Below are 13161 nucleotides of genomic sequence, written 5' to 3' on the forward strand. Positions count from 1 at the left end.
TCCTCGCAGGAAAATCTGCCTTTCGACGTACTTAGAGCTCTCCCACTGATATCAATGGGAAGCACATGTATGCATTGGACCCTGAGTCTTAGGCAAAACGCCTACCTGACATCCATGGGATATTTCCTCTAACTGAAGAATTGGACACTCAGTAATTACGATGAGGCCATTTTGCCCGGTAAAATCCCTTCTAGGATCAGTTACTGAAGAGTCCAGCTGATGCCACTGCTACTGCTTCAATGTTATGAGAGTTAGTGATAAGCTAAGTTTAGAATCAATCAGTCCTGCTATTTATGGAGCTGTACTAACAACTCCCTAAAACACTGCAGTTCACCAAATCCATATTTTAACAACATAGAGCCTTTGTAATTATAAACTTCAAAACAAAACCAAGGAATTCCATATAATATTTATACTTTCAAAAGTACAATATTAATACAGGTCTGTCAGTTAGAAATAACAGCAGTTTGTTAGGCCTACAGGGTTTCTTTAACATAAAACCAGTTTACAAATGCTGAAAAGCAGTAGTGGTCCAATATTCACCATTACACATGAGTTTTTCTCTTCCAGAAAATAAAAAAAAAATCCCAATTAAATTTACCAGTATCAAGAAATATTAATAAAACGCTCCCAAACATGCCACAATCACTATTCACAAATAAAGTTAAAATGAAATATACAAAAGTTCACTTAATACTGTTAAATAACAATAAACTACAAGATTTCCTGAACCGAAATGGTAGGACCCCTGAATGTTTTACAGTGAATGTCAGGAAAAAATTAAGTTATCTATGACTATATTCATGATATACCAGCCAAAGATTTACATGACCATTTCAAAATATACCAATAAAGATTTACAGTCTCTTTAAGATGCACTAAACAAATAGGTTCATAAAGGTGAACACAAATGCTTAAAAATAGTTACCATTACCAAGGGTGTACTTATGATACTCACTGAGATGCATAAGCGTAGTAGTAACATGTTTACTATCTCTGGTAAACAGATAACATCTAAGATCTTAAAAACCCTCTAAGTTCCCATGTTTTCAAATGTCTGTATCATATAGTGAGTTCTTATCAAGTATGTATTTGCATCTTTCCAGTTGATTTCAAGTGAATAATGTCGTAATGAGGGAGCAACAAGAGGGTGCGAAATGGGACATTATTCCCACGCTCTTGTAATTAGTCATCCTGTTCTCTTGTAAAGACAAAGATAGTTTCAAAAGAAAAACAGGGCATAATGTACACAAATGATCTTTTTACTATTTATATTTCTAACTAGGTTAAAAATCAGGTAAAAAAGTCATTGCATCAGGAGGAACCATATGCACAATAATGTGCAAATATCTTCAATCAGAGTAAATCCTGACAAAATTTATCATCCCATCTCCTTTACCTGTAACTGATATAAGATCTGAGAGCAAATAATAGATAACCATTCACTTGTTTGAATCAACTCTCTTAAAACAAAATGTGCTTTATAATATTTTGTCTACTGCATCGCCAATGTTAAATAAGGAAGTGCTGTGAACTTAGAGCGTTAAAGATGATTCACCTATAGTCAAGCAAAGCTATGTTTACATTCCAGGAAACACTGCAGTTTAAAAAATACAAAACTGCAGCAGTAAAACAGTTTATGAAGAGAAACAGATGCATTCACATATTCTAAAGCCATTGCAACTTTTTCAGGCATTCAACTGTTGTGTTAACTATACAGACAGTAGTTATTTAGCAGCAATGATTCCGCAATAAATAATGCACTGTGTTTCTCAGTTCTGCACAAAAATTGCAGCTACAGTTACATCAATAGCTGTAACCTACTGGCTCTAATGGCAGAGGAGACCTTAAAATCAACTGTACAAAAAATTGTCACACTGTGACAACAAATATAAAAACATAATCTGCATGTTGGAAATAAAAAGACTCCACTGCGAAGAGGACAGTGTAGACAAACTGAGATTCCAAGTCCACCGAAAGAAACTTCAGTTCTGAGTCCTTGATTGATGAGATACTCTTGGGCTTGAAACTGCATTACCACCTTTAAAAAAGCATGCTCTGCCTTCTGTTCTTCCCATGTGCTAAAACATAACATGAATTCTGTTAAAAAACTGAAGCATTCTTACAACATACACTGTTACGGCACTCTCCTGAGATGTGTTTCTATAAATGTCCTTTGCTGTAATATCTGATCCTATATTAAATCTCTTGCTAACGCAGTCCAGTGTATTCTCTGTCCTTTGATGCAATATATTTGGTGCTCCTTCCACTGTGTATCAGACAAGTTATTCAGCAGTCAGTCCGTGACTGTTTTTAAGTGCAGTTTTCATGCTACTTGATCCCTCCCATCTCAAGTAAAACTCATTTGTTTTTGTATGTGTAACTGTATATGTATTTTATGAATCTGAATAATTTCCATATAGTCACAAAAATAATTTTTACACATTATTTTCAGTTTATAGTGCATCTAGCACAGCACTCTAGATTGAAAACATGAAACATACCATGAAGAATGTTTCCATACCTGTCTCGGGGTAAGAGGAATTTCGAAAGCCAGGGTCTTTCTGCAACTGAATCTCTTTCAGACTGAATATAGAGACACCTGTAACAATAAAAGAAAATGAAGTTCGCACTCAAATGTGATTACATTTTATTGACGAAATTCTATTCTCAGTTACACCAATATAAATCTGGAAAAAGCACATCCTCATCTGGAATAGATAAACTACCTCCCCTAAAATGCTGATAAATATCTGAGCCCACTAATGTGCCTTGATATCTCATGAATTTTCTTTAAGAATTGGGCACCCTGCAAGTAAAAACAAGACACACAAAAGTCTCACTCACAAATCTACTCATTATAAACTATATTTTTTTTCTATGCAAACCAACAAAAATATCTTTAACAACTTGTGTAAATAGAAAATCCACTATATTTTGAATTGACGCTGTTGATTTGTCTTTCAGAGTTTTGCCTAAGAAAGTTACCCATCTTGTGATGTAACATACTTTATCTGTTTAAATACCGACGCACCATGTCAAAAGATCTTTGGTGTTTTTAGAGTTTAATTTAGATAATGCGTCGTGCTGCTATTAATAAAATAAAGATATTCTCAACCAAAGTCAATGGCACATTACTACTTTCTTATTTCTCTTACTTTCAGGCAAAGCTTGTATCCTTGTTCCTAGACTTCTGAAGTATGCGTGTTTCATAGCCTCTTCTGCCGAAACTCTTCTCTTAGATTCATACTGTTAACACAAAGGATTTAATCAAAAATATATTTTCGTTTTCCTTACAGTTTTTCTAGTGACAATTAATTAAAAGATTGAAATTGGGTTATTTGTATATGCTCGTATTGAGCTGAAATGAAATAAGGTCTCTCTCACACTCCTGGATTTTAAAAAAGATTTTGCAACACCATGCATTACACCAGGGGTCGGTAACCTTTCAGAAGTGGTGTGCTGAGTCTTCATTTATTCACTCTGATTTAAGGTTTCACGTGCCAGCAATACATTTTAATGTTTTTAGAAAGTCTCTTTCTATAAGTCTACAGTATATAACTAAACTAGTGTTGCATGTAAAGTAAATAAGGTTTTTAAAATGTTTAAGAAGCTTCATTTAAAATTAAATTAAAATGCAGAGCCCCCCAGACAGGTGGCCAGGACCCAGGCAGTGTAAGTGCCACTGAAAATCAGCTCGCGTGCCACCTTTGGCACGTGTGCCATAGGCTCCCTACCCCTGCAGCACTTTCTGTTAAAGAGGATTTCACACAAACTCCTGATCCATAACAGTGTACTCAACTGGTGTTGCGTTTGCATTTTTGGACCCAAAGACGATGATGACTTTATTTTACTAAGAAAACTTGCTAAGCATGCAAGAACAAATTTCAGGCACGAGTAGTGCAGGTAGTGTTTGCTCAGGATACACAGCTGAATAAAAGACAGATACTGGGGTGGCTTTTAAGCAGCAGGGTGCAACTTTCTTAATTTTATACTAAGTACAGGCAGAATATCTTCAACTCATCTCACATACCACGCATTTAACTGGGTCCACACTTCAGTTACAGGGCTCCCACCATACAGCCAATGATTTGGGGCAGATTCCTCAGCCTAATCCCTAGGACTCAGCTTACTTCTAAAATGACTTCCAATGTGGAAAGGAAGCACATACAGTCCAGCTTGCTGCCTGAACGCAGAAAGGCAAAGCCTAACCATGAAAAGCACTTGTTAGCCAGAACCATATTTATTAAATTCATACATATAATAAAATTACTGTACCTAAATGCTCTCTTTTTACATTCTGTTTTTCTAAGATTTTAGTCTGACTTTATTTTAAGATTTTATTCTTGGGTATCTTAACTTTCTTCTCCCCTTGGCTCATTTTGCTGTTGACTATGTGCTACACGCCTAGGTTTGCTGAACTCAGTTTTAACTGTTAAGAAATGTAGTGAGAATTAAGCTATATGGATTACATTTTATTTTATAAAAGCCAGGAAAAGAAAAATGTGGCCATGTAAAATTAGAGCACAATCCCTGAATTCTTGGGGGGTAAGTGGACTACAACCCACTTAGTTAGCTACCACTAAGGCTACAATTTAGTCACGGAGGTCACGGCAGTGACTTTGCTGGCCTCTAGGGATTCAGGAGGAGGAGGAGGCGGGACTGTGTATCTTTGCCCTGCAACAGGTGCTGGCTGGAACAAGGACCCTGCAGCCCTAGCCACGTGGCTTCCTCTGGGGGCAGCAGACGGGGCTGTGTGTCCCCGCCTAGTGTTGTCCAGGACTTGGTGGGGTCTGCACCTGGGGCTGTGCTCCCCAGCTCCATGGCATCCCAGGCTTGGTGGGGACTGTGTGCACCAGCCCTGCAGCCTCCCAGGTTTGGCGGGGCTGCATGCCCCAGCCTCGCAGTGTCCCGGGCTTGGCGGGGCTGCAGTCAGGGGTGTGCGCCCCAGCCCCAGAGGCTGCAGCGGGGACCCTGCGTCCGCCGTTACGGCTTCCCAGGACTGTGTGCCCCTGCCACTGTGGCGGGACGTGGCTGGGGCTGCAGTCAGGCTGCGCACCCCTGCTTGGCAGCTGGGCCAGCTCTGGAGCAAGGTCTGTGTATCTCCCATGGCTGCACCCCCCTTTGCAGTCACTGGAGTCAGGGCAGTGCCCTCTGTCATGGTGGGGGGGCTCAGCCTGTCCGCCCCTCCCCGCCATGGGACTCCATTCCTCCCCCTACCTAGCCCTGCCTCTGGTTATTTTTAGTAACGTAATGGACAGTTCACGGGCTCTGTGAATTTTTGTTTATTCCCTGTTCATGACTTTTACTAAAGTAACTGTGAAAAAATCTTAGCACACACTGACCCTCTCATCAACTGTACTTAAAGCCCTAGTCAAACTTCAAATGCATATATGATGTAACTGATTTTGTGGATATGAGCCTTTAAAAAGGAATCCAAAAATACATTTTAAAAGAGCTAAAACATGGAAAGCATATTACCTGAAGAAACTTTGCTATCAATTCAATTCCTTCGGAGTCTAGCCTAGAAATAACAAAAAACACCAAATAGTTTAGTGAGCAATATTCTTAAGTGCAAAGTTAGAATGGAGTGGATTTCGTAAGATTATATTCCACTTCAAAACAAAATTAATTTAATTAAAAATTAAAGAAATACTTACACGTTGAACATCTTCTGTGTGTTTGTGTATATGCATATGTACGTACATAAAGATATCCCTACATCTCAAAAGGCTGAGTGTGATCACATCAGTTGTAGAATTTATTGATGATAAATCAGTAGAGAGATAGAGAAGGACCGTGACTCCTGGATTGTGACTCAACAGGCTGACAAGATCATCTGACATTAGCAATTTTATTGTTTCCCAATAGTTTTCAAAACTTAAACCCACTGACTGGATAGGAGGGCAAGAGTGCAAAACTATGTTTCTTTACAATCAAAAGAAACGTTCTTGGCTTTGCTGAAAAGTTCAGTTATGGCAGTGATACTTGAAATGTACTAGATACAGACCCTTCAGATTCCTAACCAGGGCTTTAGAACCACCACAGAATAGACTGTATCAAATAATTCTTCCCAGATTTTACAATAATCCTACTACATGATGGGACAGGACTTTGGGAATTCACTAGGTGCAGTGCGAATAGTCCTACTATGTAGACATTATAAATAACAGTTAAATATGCCACTACTGAATCTCAGTGTTTGGATTTACAGTGCTCTGAGTAATCAGAAACACAGCAGTGCTAAATCTCAAATTAATGAACTCTGCTCGATACCATTAACTTCAGCCTACAGCATGTAGTTTGACATGTGGTCTTTTAAGGGACATATAGTTAACATGTAACAGCACAGTATACATGGAAACTTGTTCTTGTGTAAAAATAGGTGCATAGACACAAAAATATAGCAGCCACTGTACAAGTAGAAATTCTAGTAGTGAAACATAAAATACCTTGGTGCATGGTTGATTAGAGGCTGTGGTTTGTATTTGGGAAAGTTGTAGTTCCTAAATTCATCATTGGAAGAAATGCCCGGCCATGTTTCTTGAGAAGGAGTTCCTGTGTTTAAATCAAAACAAATTAAATATATAGAAGTTATATTAATTATAGACAAGACAAAAATAAATTTTAAGCATTTAGCCCAGGAACATATCACAATCGAAAAGGGACTGTTCTCCAACTTCAGACATTTTGTTTAAAATGTACAGATTCAACCTTGTACAAAATGAGTGATGTTGCATTTAGGTGAAGATGAATAAATACGTTAAAGTTTATTCCTCTTTACAGAAAAAGGATCTGATCTGTACCTTATAGTAACAAATTCTTTTTCAAAAATGCTCTTGTAGAAGGGTGAAGTAAATCTACAAGTGTAATATTATTGGTAACAATATTCAATTTACCCAGAAGTCTGAAAATTAAGTGCAGTTCATCTTCAACAGTTGAACCAGGAAAGAGAGGTCTTCCAGATGCCATTTCGAAAAATATGCATCCAACACCCCTTTATAAAGACAAAGGAAAAGCAAGATGAATAAGTAAGTAAGTAAAAAATAAACAAACAAAAAATTTACCTTTTAAAACATTCTGCTCCTCAATATATTTGTGGATTAACTATATTTACCATTAACTATATACCTCTATTGGAAATATTGATGTAAATGAGGAAAATAACAGCCAAACAGTTCACAAGTGCTGAACAAAACCTCTGCAATACATAGATTATAGCTTTTCCTTCCAAAACACACACACAAAGCACTGACAAACTAGACATTTAAGATAAATATTTAATCAATATAATATCATAATACCATCATGTCAAACTGGATTTAAATATTGAATCACACTATTGATGCATTGTTAGCAACTTTCTTTATTAGCAATTTTATTTATCATATCTTAAAGGTAACCCTGCAGAAGTTGTCTGAAATTTTGAGGAGTCATTATACTCAGTTACAAGAATTAACAGACAGTTATAACACATCAACTTGAGTATGAACAAAATTAAAGTCTGACCAAAACAAACCTACCACATGTCAATTTGAGTTGAATATTCTGAAGATCCAAGGAGAACATCAGGTGGCCTGTACCATAATGTGACAACTTCATTGGAGTAGGTCTTTGTAGGAACAGACTTTGCTCTAGCCAAACCTTCAAACAAAAAAAAAAGTCATGTGTTTTTTCTGTAATGGCATGTACCATTTCCCGCAATTAAAATATTGTGTATATCTATTTGCTTTTGTTTGTGCTTCTGCTTTCTTGGCTTCCTCATTTTTAGTCTGATGCATTGCTAAGTGGTGCAAAGCAGTGACATTATTGCAAACATCTCAAAAATGAATGAAATCATACTGACCATTCACAACACCCGTTATTTCTGATCCAAAAGGAATAGCATTCTTTCAGAGTTAAGGTTGTTTTGTTGTGATGAAATAAGCATTACTTTATACTTGAGAATAATTTGCTTATCATATGGGCACTGTAAGATTTACAATGGTCTTAATTATTCACTTCCTTACTTTTAAGTGCTTGTGTTTTGTAAGTGATGTGCTAGATCAGGATATTATCACTCAGCAACTCAATTTTTTTTAAAGTGTTTCACTTTTGAAATAAATGTAAAATATTACTATAATGAGGCTTGGCAAAATTTATTCTTTTTTGTCATTTTTTGATGGACAATATTGATGGTTATTGTTATGCTTTTTTATGTTTGTTTTTATTGATTTAACTTTTCACTGTTGCAGGAAATGAAGGGATTCACCCATTGGAGGGGTTAGACAATTATTTAATGACACCAGACATTGAGATTCAAGAAGTTAAAGCTTTATAATCGTTAAAGCACAAATTGTCAATATCATATAATGAAAAATACCAAGTAAATATCCTTAAATCAAACCTTAGTAACTTTTCAAGCAGCATTTTTCTTGCTTTCATAAATTTCAGTTATCATCAATGTAAATATATTTTTGGTTGTTTGGGGATATAAATCAGCTGAGAGCAATCTAGCCCTTGAGACTGATTGACACCTCAATTTGGCAGAACCACATCAAATTAGAATGTAAATTAAGGATTTTTAAAATGGCTGGCTGTCCCAAAGCATTTTTCCCTGGATAATGGCTCAGTTAAGGACCTCAAGCAGGGAGAAATCACAGATCTAAAGTATCAGTACAAAGGCTGCCCCCTTCCCTTCTTATAGTGATGAGGTGGTGAGGGCGAGTCATCCTCAAAATATAAAAATAAAGTCAGACTAAAATTTTGGCCTATCATAGCTATCAGAAACTCCTGCAGAATAAGGGCATAGGGTAGTGCCAGTGTTAAGTACTGTACTGCTTAAGAATTTTTTTTTAATAGAATAGAAGAATTATTAAAAGGCAAGTTTAGCATGACATACTTGATAAATACACTTCTTATCCTTCCAATTTGGATAATTAATTATATATTTATAGGGTTCAATATTTTTCCGATAAAACTGTGATTCATCTTTAAATATATAGGACTAGATAATGCCCACTCTTCTTTCAAGCACCGAGGCATGAAAAAGGAGCAAAACATGCTGAGATTATTCACATTTAATCAGCAGCAGGGCACATTGCGTCAATGTGACATCATCTTGCACTTGAGTCTATGGAATCCCCTACGCTCTATCTCATCTAGAGCTCTGTGACATTGGGAGTGAGGGGGATGGCTGGGCAATGAGGTGGTGGAGCCATAGGAAAACTGCTCTCTCCCTCCATGTCCAAACAGACTTCCCAGAGTAATAATGCTAGACCATGCCAGCACTGTCTTAGGCAACCCTCTGTTCTCTACTGGCAAATGCTACTTTCAGAGGAATTTTTGTCCAGGTGTTGGTGAGGAATCAATGGTAACATGGCTACTAGTGGAGCTTTACTGACATGGAGAATAATAGCTAGTAGCAACAGGATCCACGTGAATGCCCCAATCCATTGTAGATGCTCACTGGATTTCCCAAAGTATCTTAGAACGTCCATAGGTGAGGAGGGCCAGATCCTCTGACAATTCACCAGATGGGGAACACTCCTCCCCATCATCTTAACAAAGTTATTTGTAGAAAAATTCTGCAAGATAAAGTTCATGGAGTTTCTTGGGCCCTGTGGTGATGATTTGGCCTGTATATCACCAGTTTCAAAGGAAGCACTAATGTTACTTTTAATCTCAACTCAGTTCATTCTCAGCTGACACTTCAGCTCACACATATACCATATTGATGACCAATAAACTGCAAAGTCCAACTTTTGCTTTCCAGTTCAGTACACAGAAACCAGATCACCTGCACACAAATACAGGCTCTAGATCGAGGGTTCTCATCTTTTCCCTGCCTACGATTTCACATTCAACTATGTGCAATCGATCATCCTCAGAGGCATTTCTGAACCAAATCCTTTCTGTTTGTTCCCACTGAGTCAAAGGAAATACCACAGGAATTGATATACAGTTTGTGGAATATTTCCTGAGTCCAAGGATGAAATCACAAATTACTAAGAAAATTGACTTCATCAGAAAACCAGAGAAAGGGAACAAAGGTAGGGTTGGGGTCCTAACTACCAAACTGAAAGCTAGTGATATAAAAGATTAATTACAGTTCAATTAGGCTTTGTCTACACTGGAACTTTGTAGGCAAAACTGTTGTCATTCAGGAACCCCTCCAAAAAACAAAAGTTTAACTGATGAAAAGTGCTTGTGTAAACGATGCTGTGTCAGCAGGAGCGCTCTCCGCCCGACAAAGCTGCTGCCACTTGTGGGGGTGTGTGTGTGTGTTAAAGTTTTTGTCGGCAGGAGAGCTTTCTGCTGCCAACAAACAACAGCTACACTGTGCAGCTTTTAGTGGCGGGGCTGTAGAGGCACACCTGTGTCACTAAAAGCTGCGTGGTATAGACAAAGCCTTATACAGGTCTGCTTCCAAAGGGCTGCTGCCCCTGCCGGAGAAAGTGTGTCGGGGGCAAGGGGATTGAGTTGTAACTGAATATAATGTATTTTATTCTGAAAACATGGTACAATTCTTGTGGGATAAATAAATAAAACAAACTAATGAGGAGTGAACATGTGATGTCACATACTGGAGAGAAAAAATTATTTAACTTAATTTAAAATGTCAACTAAAAGAGCATAAATAAGGTGTAAGGGTCCTTCTCAGATAAAAGTGAGTGGTGGTAAAACTACTAACAGACGATGTGTGCAACTGGAGTGGCAGACAGAATGAATACAGAAAAAACTATGACACTTATCACTGTATCCCATATATGAGGCATAGAAAGAGCTGTAAGGCTGAGGCATAGTTCAGGTTGGATGCTGAAATAAATTAAAAAACAAACAAACCAACAACAAACCAGCAATGCTGAAGCCAAACAATCAAACTCTTACCCAAACTAGATTAACAGACTAAAAGGAATTATCTGGATGACTTTCAAAAAGTCAGACATGAGCTGCAAACCTGAAATTCCAGCAGCTTTAAACCATGTGGGCTGACTTCCCTCAGTGAGCTGACCAATAGGGGTATCCAGCACACAATGGACTTAAAAATCTATTTTTTCAGGTCAGCTCATGCTACAAATGACAGCTTAGTACACACCACACTGGAGGTATCTATCCTAGCTGCCATAGAAACCCTCTGGCAGCATGGAGCTGGCCTAATGATCTCAATTAAATAACGTATTGTTTTCCCTTTACGGGAACACAAGCAATAGCCAAAAAAATGAAGACAGGATCTCACCAGCTATATAAAGCTAGTCAGAGTTACACAATATTGGCTTCAGTAACAGCCTTTGGAATGGATAAAGATATATACAGAAATGGTGTGAATATGTATTTCCAGTGATTAATTTCCCTGCTGCTTACAAATGGTTTATGTACATAAACACTCCTACCCCCATATGATTTCTAGGTTCAACAAGGTTTACTGGTTTATAAATCTTGGTTTATTTCCAAGATTTTCTTAAAATTATAACTCAGTAAAGAAAACACTGCTCAAATAAAATAATAATTTTTTTTCAGTCCATACCAAAGTCTGCTAGCTTTAGTTCTCCTTTCTCATTAATGAGTAGATTTTGTGGCTTCAGGTCTCGATGTAGCACCTTCCTCCTATGACAATAGGCCAAGCCACGCAGAATCTGGTATAAAAATAGCTAAAAGAAAAACAAATTAGACTTTCAAAAATATTCATGGGCAAATGTGCAAAGCAGCATGTTACTCTTCCCTTAATAGCAGGTTTTGGGCCATCAGAGCAGCAATTACATGGCTACATTGCAAGCAAGACAAAAACCTTCTTACACAAGCAAGTCACTTTCCCATGCTAATGTAGTCTGAATATCATAACTATTGTTTAAAGATGTAAGACCTATTTATGCCAGCCAGCTACAACATTATTATGAAACACTTAGCACATCAAAGATTTTGAGAGTGATTTGCTCTATATAATAGAAGAGAATCAAGTGGCTATTTACTTTATAAGCATTTACTACTGCACTCTAAACGTCTTTCCATGTAACACTCTCAATTACCATACTGATATTCCCTTCTGCTATAGAACTCTCTCTTACAAATGCAACTCTACTCCCACCATGTAAAGCAGGGGTCGGCAACCTCTGGCATGCGGCTCGCCAGGGTAAGCACCCTGGTGGGCCGGGCCAGTTTGTTTACCTGCTGCGTCAGCAGGTTCGGCTGATCGTGGTTCCCACTGGCCGCGGTTCGCCGTCCCAGGCCAATGGGGGTGGTGAGAAGCCGTGGCCAGCACATCCCTCACCCGTGCCACTTCCCGCCACCCCCATTGGTCTGGGACAGCGAATCGCGGCCAGTGGGAGCCACGGTCAGCCGAACCTGCCGACAAGGCAGGTAAACAAACTGGCCTGGCCCGCCAGGGAGCCGCGTGCCAGAGGTTGCCAACTCCTGATGTAAAGTAAATTTATTTATTGTACGGTAGGGAAAGTGACTACCAGAAGAAGTAATTAGGTACAACACCTCTAAACATTAACGAATCAAAGAAATATAATTGGGGAAATTATGCTCCACTAGTTGTGTCTGATATTTTCCCTTTGCTGTGTTTGTATCTTCATATAGTGTGTCACCCTCTATTCCTTTGGGCTGTCAGCCAGCAACAGTAGCTCCACATCCAAGGACACTACTGCACAGAGCAACTACACACACACACACAAAAATCTAGGATTAAGCATCCTCATCAGTTTCCTGTGGTATTTCATAAATAAAACTGCTTTTCAATTGCTTCATGTGTAGAGTGCCTGCATGTGAGCATGGTGCTTCTACGTAACTACTTCTAGCACCAGTTGTCCCACAACAATCCTTAGTCTGGTGAAGGGGAGTGAGCAGACAGAAGATTACTGATTAGGAAATGTACAGACGACACTTATGCAGAGCAGAAGGTCAGTCAGCATGACAGACTCATCATGATTAGTTCTTTTGAGGGGAAATACCAGAAAGTTTTTATATAACACAGTTTCCCAACACATGGGTTATTTTTGTAGCAGATGACACTCCCAAGTCTTCCACAAACTTATACAACAAACAGGCAAGCTCCAGGTTATATTTGTCTAACCTCAGTTTGCTTATATCACAATGGGATTATCTCCATTGGGGTAGAAAAATTGGGACCATGCATGTTAAAAATGCAGGCTGTGGGCCACTAAGTCCTGCCTCACCTAG

The 13161-nt window shown here is 38.4% G+C and overlaps 1 protein-coding gene across 3 annotated transcripts in view; it reads right to left on the reverse strand.

Annotated features, from left to right (window-relative positions):
* Positions 1 to 397: 397 nt before the first annotated feature.
* Positions 398 to 13161, reverse strand: part of CDK17 (cyclin dependent kinase 17) — a 179033-nt gene continuing 166269 nt past the window's right edge. For all 3 annotated transcript variants that reach the window (XM_050935544.1, XM_050935541.1, XM_050935542.1), the window contains 8 exons: positions 11507 to 11630; positions 7524 to 7644; positions 6900 to 6997; positions 6453 to 6558; positions 5482 to 5524; positions 3159 to 3249; positions 2525 to 2602; positions 398 to 2081 (listed from right to left, as the gene is read on the reverse strand). In XM_050935544.1, the coding sequence (XP_050791501.1) occupies positions 2044 to 2081; positions 2525 to 2602; positions 3159 to 3249; positions 5482 to 5524; positions 6453 to 6558; positions 6900 to 6997; positions 7524 to 7644; positions 11507 to 11630 (699 nt within the window). In that variant the 3' untranslated portion in view covers positions 398 to 2043. The remainder of the gene's footprint in view (positions 2082 to 2524; positions 2603 to 3158; positions 3250 to 5481; positions 5525 to 6452; positions 6559 to 6899; positions 6998 to 7523; positions 7645 to 11506; positions 11631 to 13161) is intronic.

The sequence above is a fragment of the Gopherus flavomarginatus genome, chromosome 1 (genome assembly GCF_025201925.1).
Source record: "Gopherus flavomarginatus isolate rGopFla2 chromosome 1, rGopFla2.mat.asm, whole genome shotgun sequence".
NCBI classification, from domain to species: Eukaryota; Metazoa; Chordata; order Testudines; family Testudinidae; genus Gopherus; species Gopherus flavomarginatus.